The sequence below is a fragment of the Jaculus jaculus genome, chromosome 7 (assembly GCF_020740685.1).
Source record: "Jaculus jaculus isolate mJacJac1 chromosome 7, mJacJac1.mat.Y.cur, whole genome shotgun sequence".
Taxonomy (NCBI): domain Eukaryota; kingdom Metazoa; phylum Chordata; class Mammalia; order Rodentia; family Dipodidae; genus Jaculus; species Jaculus jaculus.
Window position 1 is genome coordinate 25,163,877 of NC_059108.1, and position 17,676 is coordinate 25,181,552.

Sequence of the window (17,676 nt, forward strand, 5' to 3'; positions counted from 1 at the left end):
ACAGGTGTTGGAAAGCGAATGGAGGGGGGCCCCCAGGAGGTGGGAGGGCTTCGGTTTCCTGGGGTTCCCCGCTCCGCTCCCCGCCGCCGCGAGTCCACCTGCCTTTCCCGGAGCCCGGCTCCCCCTCACCGGCACCGACGACGGCGGCCCGGCGGCCGGGCCAGGACGGTCGCGGCACCTGCCGCCCTCCGCTCGCTCCTCCTCCCCGGCGGGGCGCCCGTCCGCCCAGGGGTCTCGGCCTCGGGGCCGCCGCGCCGTACTCACCGGTGGGCACGGGCAGCGCGCGGGGCGCGGCCTCGGCCTCGGGGCCGCGGGCGCCGGGCATCAGCTCGGCCCGCGCTCGCGTCGTCTGGGACATGGCCGTGCGCGGCGGCCGGAAGTGCCCCGCGACGCCCCTGCGCTCCGGGACCCGGCGGTCACCCGGGCGGGCCGAGACCCCGAGCGGGGGGGGGGGGTAAGGGAGGGGGGGGCACGCCGGGCGTCCAGCCGCCGCAAAGGAACTCCAGACGCATGCGCCCCTTGTGAAGCTGGCTCACGTGGGTCCTGGAGAGTCGAACCTGGGTCCTTAGGCTTTGCAGGCAAACGCCTTAACCTCTAAACAATCTCCAGCCGGTTTCCTTCCTTCCTTCCTTCCCTTCCCTTCCCTTCCCCTCCCCTCCCCTTCCCCTTCCCCTTCCCCTCCCCTCCCTCCCTCCTTCCCTCCCTCCCTCCTTCCTTCCTTCCTTCCTTCCTCCCCTCCCTTCCTTCTTTTCTTCCTTTTCTTTCCCTTTCCTTTCCTTCCTTCCCTCCCTTCCTTCCTTCCTTCCTTCTTTCTTCCTTCCATTTCTTCCTTCTTTCCTTTTTTCTCTTTCTTTTCTTGAGCACTTTAATATATGAACATACAGTAATTTGATTGTGTTCCCATCCCTCAAGGGATATAAATCATCTTTTATCCCCTTTCCCCTGCCCCGCTCCTATCCACTTGAGGACCTTCCTCTCTCAAGGTAGTCCCACTTGTTTTGCTGTCTCATTTCCTTCGTTTTGTCCTCCATGCCAAAATGTTGAGGGGCTCAGAACGGCTGCTGGCCTTGTCAGGGTATCAGTAACCACTGTGGGGGCATTCGTGTACCGGTAGGCTCAAGGTGGGAGGAGAGAGCCGCTAAGGTACATCTATATGCCAGGCAGCTCTTAGATTCTTTCCACCCTTTTCAGTAACGCTCCCCGAGCCTTGGAGGGTGTGGTATTAATCTCCTTCAGCGTTGAGCTCTTGACAGTCTCTTCCTTTCTACTTTGGTGAGTTGTGTCTTCTCAGTATTCTCTGGCCGTCTCTATAAAGACAGATCTCTCGCTAGCATCGGGAGAAGCAATCACATTCTTTTTACAACTCCTTCTATAATATTCTGAGCCATGGTGGGTGTGATAGAGATGACTCATTCACTTCAAAGTCCTGGGCTTTCTTTTCTTGTCGTTTTGATGGGTTTTGGGTCGGCCTGGTATCTGCTGCCACTTATAAAAAGAACTTTCTCTAACCAGAAGTGAGGTCAGTATTAACCAAAGGGCTTAAACATACACATAGGGAAGGCTTTGTGACGGGCCTAACATCTGTTTAGCTAAAAGACAGTTTAAGCTTCCCTTTGTGGGCGGGATGTCTAAGACCTTCCAAGCAATAGGTTTTTTACTCCATTCCAGGTGTGAATTCCTTCCCACTGGGTGTATCCTCTTATCCAAATAGAGAGCAGTTGATTACCCCTATAATTTATCTGTCAGTATTGCACCGCTGGATACATCTTGCCTGGCTGGTTGATTTTGTAGCTTGTGGGATCCACTGCTTGATCAGACTGTAGATGACTTTTCTCCCACCCTAGCTAGCATAGAACCTTCCAGCACCCCGACAGCTACCTGGCAGGGACATGGCTTCCAGCTTAGCTCCAGTTTGATTTCTCAGTGTCCTGTGATGCTGGCCTATGGTGTCTTCAGCAAACAGGTCTTATCATCTAGCTCAGGTGGGCAACTAAGCACTTTGGCTCACTTAGGTTTCTTAACAATCCTTCGAAGCCTCAAAAGCCACCAAGGACATTTATGATTATTGTCAAGGTAATGAAGTGAAATCCATTCTCCTCACCTGGGTATGTCTGACTTTCTGTGGTTTTTAGCAAAGCTCACACCTGTTAAGTTGGGATGTGACTTCTCTTAACTCTCCTGCTTAAAGTCTGTATTAAAAATACCTTCAGCAAGCTGGGCGTGGTGGCGCACGCCTTTAATCCCAGCGCTCGGGAGGCAGAGGTAGGAGGATCGCTGGGAGATCGAGGCCACCCTGAGACTACCTGAGCCAGAGTGAGACCCTACCTTGAAAAACCAAAAATAAATAAATAAAAATAAAATAAATAAAAATACCTTGAGGAATGGAGAGATGGCTTAGCAGTTAAGGCGCTCGCCTACAAAGCCTAAGGATCCATGTTTGATTCTCCAGGTCTCATGTAAGCCAGACACACAAGATGACATAAGCGCACAAGGTGGAGCACACGTCTGGAGTTAAAATTACAGTGTCTGGAGGCCCTAGTGGGCCAAGTCTTTCTCTCTCATTAAAAAGAAAAAAAGGCAGGCTGGAGAGATGGTTTAGTGGTTAAGGCATTTGCCAAAGGACACTCATTCGATTCCTCATAAGCCAGATGCACAAGGGGGCACATGTATCTGGAGTTCACTTGCAGTGGCTGAAGGCCCTGGCATGCCCATTCTCTCTCTCCTTCTCTCTGCCTCTCTCTCCCTCCCACTCAAAGAAAGGCCATGGGCTGGAGAGATAGATGGCTTAGTGGTTAAGGCATGTGCCTCCAAAGTCAAAGGACCCAGGTTCGATTCCCCAGGACCCAAGTAAGCCAGATCACAAGGGGGTGCATGAGTCTAGAGTTCATTTGCAGTGGCTAGAGGCCCTGGCATGCCCACTCTCTTTCTCTGCCTATTTTTCTCTCTTTCTCAAATAAATAAAGAAATATAAAAAATATTTTTTAAAGGCCAGTGTGTAGGGCTTACCTAGAGAAAAAAAAATCTTTAATGTAACCCCAATTCAGCTTCACACTAGCTAGTCACAAAATTCTTTTCTGCATTGATGCCATGAATACTGGTTTTGTCTGAGTTGAGTTCCCTGAAGGACTAATGGAACTCATGACAGACTGAAGCTATGCCTCTCACTGCTGACATCACTTTGGGGGTTTGCCTGGGACACAGACTAAAGTATTAATGTCTCTTACTTTCACTTAGTTGGCCTGTTCTCCTCTCAACTTGTTTCTCTACTTATTTCATGGTTTCTCTACCTCTGTCTTCTGGCCAGAGACCCCAGTAATGTTCAACCAGTGCCACTAGCACTGAAGACAGAATCCCCCCAGAGAAACCTATAACCTGTTCCTGGGTCAGAAGAACTGTACATGTCTTGCCCAGGAAAATAGTCACTACTATACTCATTCTTGATCATGAAATCTATTTTTATTTGCAAGGGAGTGGAAGAGAAAGAAATTGGGCACACCAGGGCTTCTTGTTACTGTAAGACACTGTGCATTTTACTTTACATGGATACACTGAACCTGGACCATCAGGCTTTGCAAGCAGGTACCTTTGACCACTGAGCAATCTTCCCAGCCCCTCCCATCATGAAATCTTAAAAACATCCATTACTCCTATCTAAGCTACTTTTTGTGACTCTTACAGCTTGGAGCAAAACTCTGCTGTCATTATTCCCCACCTTAATGTTGTATTAGACACAAGCATTTCTGTGAGACTAATCCTGCCATTCTTTTGGTGTATGTATGCACGTGGTGTGCATGTTATTTGCATGTCTGTGCAAATGTGCATGCCCCAGGTGTAGTGGCTAGAGAATGCTGGGTATCCTTTCACTTTTCTACTTTGTTTCCCTGTGACAGTCTCTTAACAAACATGGAATTGCCATTATTATTATTTTTTTTTATCAGTGAGCTCTAGCAATTCTGTCCGTCTTCCTCAGGACTGGGGTTACAGGCATGTGTGACCTTTTTATGTGTGGGTGCTGACAACTCAACTCCATTCCTCATGCTGTGTAGTACATGTTTGTACCTCATAAGCAATCTTGAAGGCTCTAATTTATCTGTAATTGTGGATTCTTATCAGATTTTTTTTTTTGGTGGGGAGTTTCTAGCCCAGGCTGATCTGGAATTCACAATGTAGTCTCAGGGTGGCCCTGAACTCATGGCGATCCTCCTACCTCTGCCTCCCAAGTGCTGGGATTAAAGGCGTGCGCCACCATGCCCAGCTTCTCATCAGTTTTAAAAAAAATATTTGAGAGGAGGAAAGAAATATGAGTACACCAGGGTCTCCTGCCTCTGCAAACAAATTCCAGATGCATGCACCACTTGGTGCACCTCAGTACTGGGGAATTAAACCAGGGCCATCAGGCTTTGTAGGAAAAGTGCCTTTAATGATTGAGCAGCCTCTCCAGTCCCACACATCTTGAGCAAAGGACTTTCATGTTGTGATGGTTTGAATGTGAATGTCCCCCATAAGCTAATGTGTTTGGACATTAGTCCCAGTTGTTTGGGAACGCTGGGAAGCCTTTAGGAGGTAGACCTTTGCTAGAGGAAGTGTGTCACAGAGGGTGGGACTGTAAGCGTTGTAGCCTGGCCCTGCTTGCTGTTCCTACTTTCACCCTGCTTTTCCCACCATGATACAGCCTGTCCCCTCTCACTGACGGTATTTATTTTTGTTTTTTGAGGTAGGGTCTGTCTCTAGCCCAGGCTGATCTGGAATTCACTATGTAGCCTCAGGGTGGCCTCGAACTCATGATGATCCTCCTACCTCTGTCTCCCAAGTGCTGGGATTAAAGGTGTGCGCCATCACTCCCGGCTTCAACAGTATTTTTTTTTTTTTTTTTTCCCCTGAGGTAGGGTCTCACTCTGGCCCAGGCTGACCTGGAATTCACTCTGTAGTCTCAGGGTGGCCTTGAACTCTCGGCGATCCTCCTACCTGCCTCCCGAGTGCTGGGATTAAAGGCGTGAGCCACCACGCCCGGCCTTCAACAGTATTTTTAAAGCAAAGTAGAATTAAGGACCTTTGATCCAGCTTCCAGTAAGGAGCCTTTATTTAGCACCCATGAGGTACACAGCACCATAAAGGTTCAGGTTTTCAGTGCATGTAACAAATGTACATGTAGACATCAATTCAAAGAACTAAATTTAATTTAAAAATGGCTTTGGGAAAGAAGCACATCATCATGGTGGGACAGTCGGAATGTGAGTCATGTCCCCACAGACTCAGGCACTTAGTACTCAGCAGCCTGCTGCAGGGGGCGTGCCACTGGGGCAGATCTGATTCCAGTCGAAAGGTGTGCAGACAGCAGCTTGAGCTCTGGTGAGGTTCATGCTGTGTGCTGGCGCTGCTGTTTGCTTGCTGCAGTTTTTTCCTCTGCTTTGATGTATGGAAGCAGCAGCTTCTGCCATTGATGGATCTTCCCCTGGATCTGAGAGCTGAAATAATCCCTTCCTCCCGTAAAATCTGTCTATTTGGAAGTTTGTCTCGGCAACTTGGAGCTGACCACAGCATATAGTTTGCTGTAGAATTAATCAAACGAAAACTTCAGGGACCATGAAGTGAGAAAAACAGAAACTGGGGTAATAAAAAGAGAGTGAGAGAGAAGCTGAAAAGGCACCATGGATGGTGAATATGAAATGCACTGCAGATAGTAGCAGCAGCAGCAAGCCGGGAAGGAAGAGCACCAGCACACAAGGGCGTTGCTGCTCAGGAGGGTGGAAGTATATATCCTGACAGGCCGAAACTCCAGCCCTGAAGAGAATGACACTTGGGGATTTCTCAGCAAAATACCTCAGGTTGGACATGGTAAATAAAGCCCTTTCTCACACCCCCGTCCCCTCTGCCGAGGCAGGGTCTCACTCTAGCTGAGGCTAACCTGGAATTTACTATGTAGTCTCAGGGTGCCCTCGAACTCACGATGATCTTCCTACCTCTGCCTCCTGAGTGGTAGCCACCACCAAGCCCAGCTTAGAGAAACTTCTTTTTGCAGGTGGCAGTTATTACTGGGGAAAATTAAAACTCAAAGTGCTGAGAAGTGACAGCTGAGTGCTCAGTGCTAAATGAGACATCTTTTGACACCTCCCTAGGTTCAGGAGCTACTGGGGAAGAGGTGGCGGAAAGAATGTAAGGAGTGCCGTCTTCTGGACATTATGTTCATGATGTCACAGCACTGTTGTTACCTGAATATGATCTGCACAATATTCTGTCATGGATGTCGGAGAGCAAATGAGAGAGAAAGAGACCGAGCGAGCACACAAACTATCAAAGTAGCAGAGGGAGTAGTTCATGACGTCCTGCCTGGGGAAGGTCGATGGGAGAGCGGAGACATGAGAAAGTAATGGGAGGGGACTATGACCAAAACATATTATGTATGTGTACAAAAACTGTCAATAAGAGGTTGGCAAAAAAAAAAACAAAAACAAAAACACAACAACAACAACAAAAAAACCAAACCCAAAACAAAAGAACTTCCCTGTACTTAAGGAGCAACTTCAGATTGAATGATCTTAACAGACACCCTGCAGAAGTAGTAAAAGTGGAACTTTTCCAGGGAGAGAACACTGGGGTGGTGATGATCCTGTACACTCCCAGAGGAGGGTAAGAATCCTATACCGTGCCAACTGGCAATGAAGACGAAAATAATGACAGTTTCAAACAGAAAGTCTCAGGACAGTTTCTTCTTCTTTTCCCTTTTTCAAAGTTATTGCTTTAAGCTGGGTGTGGCAGCTCACACCTCTAACCCCAGCACTTGGGAAACTGAGGTAGGCAGGCTGCTGACAGGTCAGTGCCAGCGTGGTCTATGGAGTTCACACAGCCAGGGCCAGCGTGAGACCGTGTCTCAATAAACAAAACAACGAAAGTTACTGCTTCGCCAATCTGTGGGAGTAACAAGGGAAAGTCTAGGGTATGAATGGAAGATGTAGCTGGGAACCAGAATGGGCTGAAGCTGATCAGGGTTTCTGGTGGAATTTCTGTAAAAGTTGGAGCTGAGAGAGTGACTCCAAAGCCCAATGAGCTCAAGGAAGTATTGCCTGACTTAATGCTGATTTTTTTGCACAGAAGTATTTCCCATACTGATTCAACTTCCATTTTAACACATTGCCTGAAATTAATTCCTGCATCTTTACTATGAATAAATTAATTCATCTGTCTGCAGTTAAGAATTGGTTTTTTTTTTAAACACATTTTCTTTAAGCCTGCATAAGCCAATTTTGACTTGCTTCAGGATTTCCTTTACTTATACTTTTACTTTGTTTAAAACAAAAGATGAGGGCTGGAGAGATGGCTTAGCATTTAAGCACTTGCCTGTGAAGCTTAAGGACCCCAGTTTGAGGCTCGATTCTCCAGGACCCATGTAAGCCAGATGTACAAGGTGGCACAAGTGTCTGGAATTCCTCTGCAGTGGGTGGAGGCCTTGGTGTACCAATTGTCTCTCTCCCCATCTCTCTCTCTCTGCCAGTCTCTCAAATAAATAAATAAATTCCACTAGGTCTCTCTTTTGTCTTGCTTGTACTGAAAGAGTAAAAAGAACTAGAAAAGATGACTTATCTTCAAAGAGTGACAGATTGTCCCACCCCTAGGGCTAAAGGGACAGTGTTTCATACAGTCAAATGTAGCTTCTGCAACATGTGTTAAGCTACTTGAGAGGGCTGAGGGGTATAGCTTTGTGGTATAGTGACTGCCTAGCACATATAAGGCCATGAATTCAAAAAGGAATACTTGGAAGTAATGTGCATAAAATTAATTCCTACATATTCCTCTGACTGTTGCTCTCCTTGTAGCTCATAATGGTAAATAATATACTGTGAATCTAATATCAATTAAATTTGTAAGTAAAAATATAAAATTGTAAAAATTGATGCCAGGTGTGGTGGCGCACACCATTAATCCCAGCACCCGGGAGGCAGAAGGTAGGAGGACTGCTATGAATTCGAGGCCACTGAGACAACAAAGTGAATTCCAGGTCAGCCTGAGCTAGTATAAAACCCTACCTTGAAAAAACAAACAAAGTAAAATTTGGCTCTTTCAAGCATAAACCTCAAAAATAATAATCACAACAGCAATTTAGAAACAATTAAAATTCTATTGTCCCTTTTGTTTTTCTTAAAACACAATTTACAAATAATTTATAAACTGTACAGTGGTATTTATAGAAAATATGCATTTCCATTCTACTTATGTAGAGTTGAACAAAAATAAAATCAAGAGATACCTGATGCATATGAAAATGTCCTTATTTTGTTCTTGGCCTTTCAAAACTATACAAATAAATCCAGAAATAAAAATATGAACTCCCTGAACAAGGGTAAACAGAGGAATTATCTTGCAGGATTATCAACCATTAATTCCACTGAAAACTGAGGCTTTAATTTAAGCCTAACCAGCTAATTTCATGAGCAAGCATGAGACATATGTTTATATTATTTTTTTCCTACACTTATTAGCTCCACATTGGCAGAGGATTTCCTTATCAGCCATAGTTCCAGCTTCATAACCATAATCCCAGGTTAGTTCAGTTCTTGCTTTTACATACCTAGAAAGTAGGAAAAAGTAGGAATTAAAATGAATCATGAATCCCCTAAATAATCACCATAAGGATCAAATGTCAATTTTCATATTTATATCATTAGTCATCCTAAAAATTATCTTCTTCCCCAAAAGTCCTCCAGCTAAGATAATCTGTTACTATGAGTAATATTTGTGTCTTATTTCAAATTTCCCCAAACTATAGACAAACAGAAATATTCACGAGGAAAGATTTTTGAAAACATGAAGTGGTAGAGGGAGATGAGAGAGAATTTTGACTTCAAGAAGATATAACACTCTTTCCCATGTAGTTCCTAAATTGAATCAGGTGAAATCTAATGCCTTCATCTCATTCTGAAGTTAATTCTAAGTGAGAATAAGAACAGAAAATTCAAACTGGGTATGGTGACACACATCTTTAATCCCAGCATTTGGGAGTTCAAGGTAGGAGAATCACAATGAATTTGAGGCAAGCCTGTGATACAGAGTGAGTCCCAGAGCAGTCTGGACAACACTGAAACCATGCCTCAAAAACAAACAAAAAAAAAGGCAGGAGAGATTTCTCAGTGGTTAAACAAAGGTACTTGCTTACAAAGCCTGATGACCTGGGTTCAATTCCCTAGTACCCACGTAAAGCCAGACACAAAAAGTGGCATATGCATCACTCATTCAGTGTGTCTGTCTTTCTCAAATAAATAAAACAAAACAAAAATGAACAGAAACTTCAAGGGAACCAAATTTTATTGAGTAGTAACAGTTTAGGATAATTAACTTACAAGATTGCAGATATTTGGGGCTGGATTGAACATCTTTTTCTTCTTTTAAAAAAACATTTATTTATTTATTTATTTGAGAGATAGAAAGGTGGGAGGGAGAGGGAGAGAATGTGAGCGTCAGGGCCTCTAGCCACTGCAAACGAACTCCAGACACATGCACCACCTTGTGCATCTGGCTTACATGGGTCTTGGGGAACTGAACTGAGGTCCTTTGGCTTTGCAAGTAAACACCTTTAATCACTAAACTATCTCTCCAGCCTCTTTTTTTTTTTTGAGGTAGGGTCTCACTCTAGCCTAGGCTGACCTGAAATTCACTATGTAGTTTCAGGCTGGCATCAAATTCACAGTGATCCTCTTACCTCTGCCTCCCAAGTGATGGGATTAAAGGCAAGCACCACCACACCCAGCTTTAAGTGTTATTTTTAAAATCGTAATTGCAGAATTGAATTGTAGAAGCAAAATTAGTTTCATACCTGTTAGTGAAAAAGGCCACCAATGGAAAATTTCTGTCTTGTGTTTCTACAAAAACATTCTGTACCAAGAGATTTGGACAACAACTATGCTGTTAAAAAAAAAAAAAAATTAAACAGGGGTTAGATATAGCATAATGTTTTAATACCCTGTGCTTTAGAATACTATTCTGTTTCTAATATATCTCACTGATTTTTGCCTTTTAAATTTTCTACTAACATGTAATATATCATAGCTCACAACAGTTTAGTTAATGGCAGTAACCCGTTATTCAGGAAATCTCTATTTAGACATTCTGGAATGTTCTTGGTAGAAGTGTGAAGTAGAACCAACTTCCCCACCATGTGGATTACTTACCAGTATTTTTCACAATTATGAATATATTTATCTTTGATCCAATAACCCTATGTTTACAGATATATTGCACATATTCCTCTGTGTAGATATCTATGTGCAAAATTATTAATGAAGCACTGATTTTTATAAAAAAGTTTGGAAAAAATCTCTGATGGCTACCAATAAGGGGCTAGTTAAAATTTACTCAATAGAATTCTATGCAGCATGAACAAATATGCAAACAAACAATGCCAACAAAAACAACCAGCAGCTCTCTCTGTGTACTAAAGGATTTCCAGGGTAGTAATGTTAACTTAAAATGTGAGCATGAGGGTTGGGGAGATGGGGCAGTGGTTAGGCTTTGTAGCAAGTCTAAGCCATCTCTCTAGTCCTTGTTTTTTCTTTTTAAAAATATTTTTTATTTCTTTTTTTATTTGAGAGGAAGAATCTGAGCAAAAGGGAGAATGGGTGCACCATAGCATCCAGCCAGTGCAAACGAACTCCAGATGCATGTGCCCTCTTGTGCATCTATGGGTCCTGGGGAATCGAACCAGAATGCTTTGGCTTTGCAGGCAAACACCTTAACTGCTAAGCCATCTCTCCAGCCCCTTGTGTGTTTATTTCAAGACAGAATCTCACTCTAGCCCAGGCTGACCTCCTATCTTTGCCTCCTGGGTGTTGGGACTAACAACATGCACCACCACATCCAACTATCTCATAATTTACTTATTTTAAATTTACTTATTTATTTTGCTTTTTTCAAGGTCAGGTCTCACTGCAGCTCAGGCTGACTTGGAACTCACTCTGTAGTCCCAGGCTGTCACGAACTCACAGCAATCCTCCTACCTCTGCCTTCAGAGCGCTAGCATTAAAGGCATGTACCACCATACCATGCCTTGCTTCTCATCATTTTTAAAAGAAGTATAAGAAAAAAGCAGTTACAGAATTTCAACCCTTAAACTTACATTAAGGAAGCGGCCAACATTTCCTTCCTTAGAGGCATCCAACAGAAACGCCTTCTCTTGATTGAGCCTCAGTGGAGAATCAGATGAAGGGTTCTTGGTGTCATGTGGCGATGCTTCATCACAAATGACCCGCTCGCTTTGAGATGCAGATTTTTCTTCTTGAGATTCTTTTATTTGAAGTTCAACATTTGTTTTAGTATTCTCATTATCCAATGTAGTTGCTTGGTTCCGTCTGTTCCCTGGTGGAGATTGTTTTCTACATGTTATAACTATCACATCAGATTCAACTGCCTGTTTTGTCTTCAGAATCTTCAGTTTGGTTTGAACCTGAGTCCTCTAGCAGACATTGTAAGGTGGGAACTGTCAGGGATATATTTGGCTGAGTGGTAGTACTAAGATCAAGTTTGGTTTCTACCTTATTTCTGCTGCATCACACTGCAAAAGGAGAGACCCACTGTGTTACCTAACCCAGGGCACAGACTATGGACGGTGCTTACTAGAGCTTGGGAAGGAGACCAGACTGCAGTGAGGATGCTGAACAAGGGCAGGGGTGCAGCTGGCTACGAGGGTTAATTTCTCATGCCCCATGCAGCATGGCAGGATAACAGCAGCTTGCAATAATTAATGGTATATTTCAAAAGAGTAGGGAGGATTTTAAATGTACCCAACACAAAGAAATGGTAAATCTCTGAAGTGAGAGATACAGCAGTTCACTACGATCTGATGATTACATTTTCTACCAGCACTGAATGTCACATTGCACTACATAAATACATAACTATATGTTAATTTAAAAAGTATTTTAAACAAGAGGGGGCTGGGAAGATGGCTTAGTAGTTCAAGGTGTTGCTTGCAAAGCCTGACTGCTTGGGTTCAATTCCTAAGCTACCCATGTAAACTGGATGCCAAAAGTTGCCCATAAAAGCCTGGGATTTGTTTGCAGCAAGATGCCTGGCACACCCCTCCCCCTTGCACTAATAAATTAAAAATAAAAGGAAACTATACTTATTGAAAATAAGGCTCTTGATTTAATAATTACTGTGTAGATGCTGATCCTATAGTATGCATATTTCAGCTCAGGATTTCTTGTAAGTTAGTCAATTTTGTTATATTAATATATAAAATGCCCTATTTTGATAGACCTTTTCTAACAAGGAGCTGTCACCTTGCCCAATCTCTACCTTTTAGCTGGTAAACTGGGGCTGTAGATCAAGAGACTCAAAGGGAACAGAGGCTGGCCTGTTCTTCAAAAAGGGGCCTTTTTCACTGACGTCTCTGTACTGAAATACAAAGTCCTACACTCAGATTGTCCAAGTTGTCCTATTTATCATGGCAAATGCTGTACTCTGGGAGACAAGCGCTCCAGGGCAGGAGCTGTTGCTCTCTGCCAGAGTTACACGCGCATCCTATGTGGTAGTGTTCGCTGGACTAGTGCTAGGAGTGAGGCATCTTTGAAGAGTCCAGAAGAAAAAGATTCAGAAAGTGGCTGCTTTGGAAAATGTTTCCGAAGACACAGACAACCTGTGCTCCATGCAGTCAGAGTTGTCCACTATTGCTTCTCTCATGGATTAAGTCACCATGGCAACCAGACCAGACTGGCAAATTTCTGTCAAGGGCTAAACAGCAAGCATTACAAGCTTTGCCAAATACATGGTTTCTGTTGTTAGCATTCAATTCCACTTGGGTTGTGGGAAAGAGGAAATATGAAAAGCAATGTCTATGGTTATGTTCCACATGTAACTTTTATGGACACAGAGTATAATTTAACATAACTTTTAAGTGTCATGAAATATTATGTACCTTCTGCTATTTTTTCAATTATTTACAATGTAAAAATTATGTCATGGATCATACTAAACAAGTGGTACCCAAGCTTTGGACTACAAGCCACAGTTTGGTAGTCTCTGTCAAAAACATTGTTTGTTATATAATTTAAGAAATGAGTCACAGATCTGCGTGAGAAAGAGACAAGAGGCAACCGAGGTGGCTACCCAAGAGATAATCCTACCATGTGCTCTCCTGGCTTTCGAGTTCAGGTGTTCTTGGGATGTCTGAAGTCCATCATTATCTTGTAGGGTGACAGACTCTGAGGAAACCAATCCCTTCAAAGAAAGTAAGAAAAAGAGGTATGTTCTAGGTGGGGATGCAGTATTTAACAGCTAGACCTCTTTGTCACTTTTTAATGCTACATTAGTTTTGAAAAGCCTTAAAGTCAATATAAGGAGTCTTTAGAGGCTGAAGAGATGGCTCAGCAGTTAAAGGTACTTGCCTGCAAAGAATGATAACCTCAGCTCAATTCCCCAGATTCCCATGTAAATCTAGATACACAAAGTGGCACATGCATCTGGAGTTCATCTGCCTATTTCTAGGCACTTTACAAGCTATAGCTACAGCTGTCAAGTCATTATTTGGACATTAAAATTTAACACACCTGTCTGTATCTCCCATCCTCAATACTGAAAAACATTTGACAGATTATAAAAATTTGTCTTCACAGGCTAGAAAGATGGCTCAGTGGTTAAAGGCTCTTGCTTGCAAAGTCTGATGGCCTGGGTTCGACTGCTCAGTATTTACATAAAGCCAGGTGCACAAAGTGGTGCATATGTCTGGAGTTTGTTCATAATAGCAAGAGACTCTGGTGTGCCCATACTCTTTTTCTCTCTTATAAATACATAAAAAGAAACCCCAGGGCTGGAGAGACAGTTTAGTGCTTAAGGTGCTTGGTGGCGAAGCCTAAGGACCATATTCTACTCCCCAGATCCCACCTAAGCCACATGCAGAAAGTGACACATGCCTAAGGTCATGCATGTGCACAAGGTGGCACATACATCTGGAGTTTGATTTCAGTGGCCAGAGGCCCTGGCACACTAATTCTCTCCCTCAAAAAAAAATTAAAAACAAAAAGCTGGGCATGGTGGTGCACACCTTTAACCCCAGCACTCAGGAGGCAGAGGTAGGAGGATCGCCGTGAGTTCGAGGCCATCCTGAGACTCCATAGTGAATTCCAGGTCAGCCTGGGCTAGAGTGAGACCTTACCTCGAAAAAAAAAAAAAAGAAACTAAAAACAAACAAAACAACCAATTTGTTCTCAGCTATAAATTGTGCAATGACTAAGACAACAACACTTATTGGATAGTTTCAGCCTCAAAGAAAGGTTAAAGGAATTGCCTGTGTTTATGCACTGTAGACATTATATGGTAATGTTAACCTTACAAGAGTGTATGTTGGGGGTTAGGGAGATAGCTCAGTGCTTAAAGACACTTCCCTGCAAAGCCTGCTGGACTGGGCTTGAGTCCCCAGTATCCATGAAAAGCTACACAAAGTGGCACTAGAGTTCACTGGCAGGTCAATGTTCAGCACTAAGCTAACTGTTCAGGAAATGTTCACTCTACTTCCTCCTCTTTTCCTCTCTCTCAGAATTTGAACCACTAACATTCATTGAACACTTAAACACTATGAGATGACACTGAAGAGGCTACTTACTAGACTGCTCCTAAGTAGAAGAAAATATGGGTAACAGAGCAGAACTCTACTTTTCATCAATAAACCCTACTTTATCAAGGGCTGCCTACCCCAACCTTCTGTCCCTCTTTCTGTTTCCAAGTTCCAGTCGCTGACTAGTCTTGTTAGCTCTGACTAAAAATGACACCCTCCTTAGCTGCCATGTAAACGATGCTTTCTAGGTATTAGGTATTCTCCTTTTATAAAGTTGTATCTTGTCTTTCTCCTGTATCTCAAAGCCTTTTACTTTTTCCTCAACCTAAATTACTGCATTATTTTTATTTCATATCACTATTAACACAAACACTTTGGTGTATTCCACAAATTTTCTTCGTACATCTAAGGTAGAAACATGCCAAGTGCCATGGTCAACATTAAGTGAATAAAACATTTTGGGGGCTGGGAAGATTGCTCAGTGGTTAAGGTTGCTAGTGCAAGCGTCCGGTGTTCACTTGCAGTGGCAAGAGGCCCTGGGATGTGTGCGCGTGCACATACACACCTACACACACAGATTTAAAGAATCCAAAGCATATCGTGAAGACTTCAATGACCTGTACATTGTAAACCAATAAAAGAAATCCTACATACTATTATGTAGCACAAACATTTGAACTAGTAAAGGACAGAAGTGTGAGAGGATGTTCTTAGGAAGGCCCAGTCACAATTTTAGTTTCTAAAATAATGTCTTGCTGTGGCCCAGATGGATGTCAAATTTGTGGCCTTTCTACTTCAGTCTCCCAAGTACTAACTCCCATGCCCAGTTTCTCCAGTTACATTCAGTAGTTTTTTACCATTTTTTTCCTATTGTGATGAACAGTGGCTGTCTTGGATTTAGGACTTCTAATAACTGAGTCATATTGAGTTCTTGAAATATTTTTATAGTTCAGTTCCCTGAAAAGAAAAAAAAAAAGTTATTCCATATATCATTTTGAGTTCTCTTTCTTGGACCTTAAAATGTGATAATGTCCATTTCATAAACATCCATTTAGTGTTAGAAATGAATCTCAGAATACCTATGTCCATCTCTCACTCTTGGAGTAAAGATAATCATTTTCAAGTCAGTAATTTTGGCAGTATGTTAAACAAACAAACACACACCAGTATGCTGGGTGGGGTGGTGCACCTTTATCACAGCACTAGGGAGGCAGAGGTAAGAGGCCAGCCTGAGGCTACATAGTGAATTCCAGGTCAGCCTGGACTACAGTGAGACCCTACCTTGAAAAACAAAACAAAACAAACAAGCAAAGCAACAACAACAACAAAACCTGGAGAGAACCTACTTTCAAACTAGATGGTGCTACGAAAAAGAAAAACAAGACCCACAACACCCATTAAGACCCAGATTGAGTCATCCAAAGTACATTGCAGACGTGGATTGACATATGTGTACTGGATGGATTTTTAACTTAAGTGTCTTGGACTTTTCAAAGAATTGAACTTATAAACTGCGAAGCAAGATGATACACAGGATTGATGATGGGAAGGGGAGAAAAAGCCAGAAAGGAAAAAGAGAAACTACTCTCGACCCATAATACACTGACTGGAATCCTAAGTTTTTACTTACACAATAGGCTGTTTTGGATTACTGCTGCACTTAGGTGGGTTTTTCTCAGTATCAGTTTTTCTAGGATGTGTTTCCAATCCTAAAGGGACAACTTCAACTTCACAATCTGAACAGGAAACTTCTACTTTCCTCTTTTTTGAAAATATTTCCATATTTTGTTTCTTTCCATTTCCATCAATGGCTTTAGGGTTCTCAGGTTTAGCTCTGCTGAATAATCTTCCTTAAAATAAAAAAAAAGTTTGATCAAGACAAAGACAATGCAATGCAATTACTAACAACATATGAACATTTTCATTTCTGCTCTGTGAATAAAAGGTTCTGTGCTGATACTCTATTTCTAGAATAAAGGTAAGCACATGAAGTCATCCTGGAAAACTACTAACAAGAAACTAAAAAAAAAAAAAAAAAAAATCAGTGAGGGATTTATTACATTTAATCCATAAAATATAGAAGATTTGAAAACAGAAACATGCTTATTTTGATAGTGTAACAGGAAAGGGGTTTATACAAATGATAAAGCACTCTACATAATGAGGTGAATTCTTGTATTAAAACTGAAGCCTGTGACTAGTTTTTAGGCTGTGTAGAAGATAAGGGACTTCTGGCATTTTCCCAGGAGTGATTTATGGGATAGTGACACAAAAACATGATCTCAAAGTTTGTATTGAGTGACCTCACAGAGAAAACTCTAGGTGGAGATGTGCACACTGAAAGGGGATCTAGTCTTTTATTAGGGAAAGCATTGTTGAGGTTATCAGTAAAAAGTTCAAGTAGTTGGTAACTAATGAAGGAACTTAAAGAGAGCAAATCTGGAGACTGTTTATAAAGGTTAACCATCAAAGGAGTTTACACTTGAAAGAGACTGCTGAACTTATTCCATCTAGGGAAAGTGCAAAGAGGAGTTAGAGTTCGTTGTCCATACTGTGTGCACTGGTGGTATAATAATGCCTACTGATACTGCAGCTGACAAGTCATCTTTCAGAGGAAACAAGAGCAGGGCTGGAGAGATGGCTTAGCGGTTAACATGCTTGCCTGCGAAGCCTAACGACCCATGTTCTACCCTCCAGATCCCATGTTAGACAGACACACAAAGGTGAGGCAAACGCAAGGTTTCACATGCTCACTAGGTGGTGCAAGCATCTGGAGTTCGAGTACAGTGGCTGAGGTCTTGGCACACCAATCCCCCACCCCGCTTCTCTGTAAAAATAAAAATTAAATTAAAAAAGAAAACAACAAGCCAGGCGTGTGGCGCATGCCTTTAATCCCAGCACTTGGGAGGCAGATGTAGGAGGATCACCATGAGTTCAAGGCAACCCTGAGACTACATAGTGAATTCCAGGTCAGCCTGAGCTAGAGTGAGACCCTACCTCAAAAAACAAAACAAAACAAAACAAAACAAAACAAAACAAAACAAAACAAAACAAAACAAAACAAAACAAAACAAGAGAGAGAGAGAGAGAGACAGAGAGGGAGGGAGGGAGGGGGAGAGGGAGAGAGAGTGCGCGTG

At 42.8% G+C, this 17,676-nt stretch overlaps 2 protein-coding genes across 2 annotated transcripts in view; both read right to left on the bottom strand.

Moving 5' to 3' along the window:
- Window positions 1–358, bottom strand: part of Phf11 (PHD finger protein 11) — a 33,912-nt gene extending 33,554 nt beyond the window's left edge. Inside the window, exon 1 of the mRNA XM_045154553.1 lies at window positions 265–358. Coding sequence (XP_045010488.1) covers window positions 265–358 — 94 coding nt within the window. The remainder of the gene's footprint in view (window positions 1–264) is intronic.
- A 4,698-nt stretch (window positions 359–5,056) lies between these two features.
- The window catches only part of Setdb2 (SET domain bifurcated histone lysine methyltransferase 2), a 59,682-nt gene continuing 47,062 nt past the window's right edge, over window positions 5,057–17,676 (bottom strand). The window contains exons 9-14 of the mRNA XM_045154552.1: window positions 16,170–16,389; window positions 15,397–15,496; window positions 13,113–13,206; window positions 11,105–11,343; window positions 9,806–9,894; window positions 5,057–8,563 (exon numbers count right to left, since the gene is read on the bottom strand). Of these exons, the coding sequence (XP_045010487.1) occupies window positions 8,446–8,563; window positions 9,806–9,894; window positions 11,105–11,343; window positions 13,113–13,206; window positions 15,397–15,496; window positions 16,170–16,389 (860 nt within the window). The 3' untranslated portion in view covers window positions 5,057–8,445. The remainder of the gene's footprint in view (window positions 8,564–9,805; window positions 9,895–11,104; window positions 11,344–13,112; window positions 13,207–15,396; window positions 15,497–16,169; window positions 16,390–17,676) is intronic.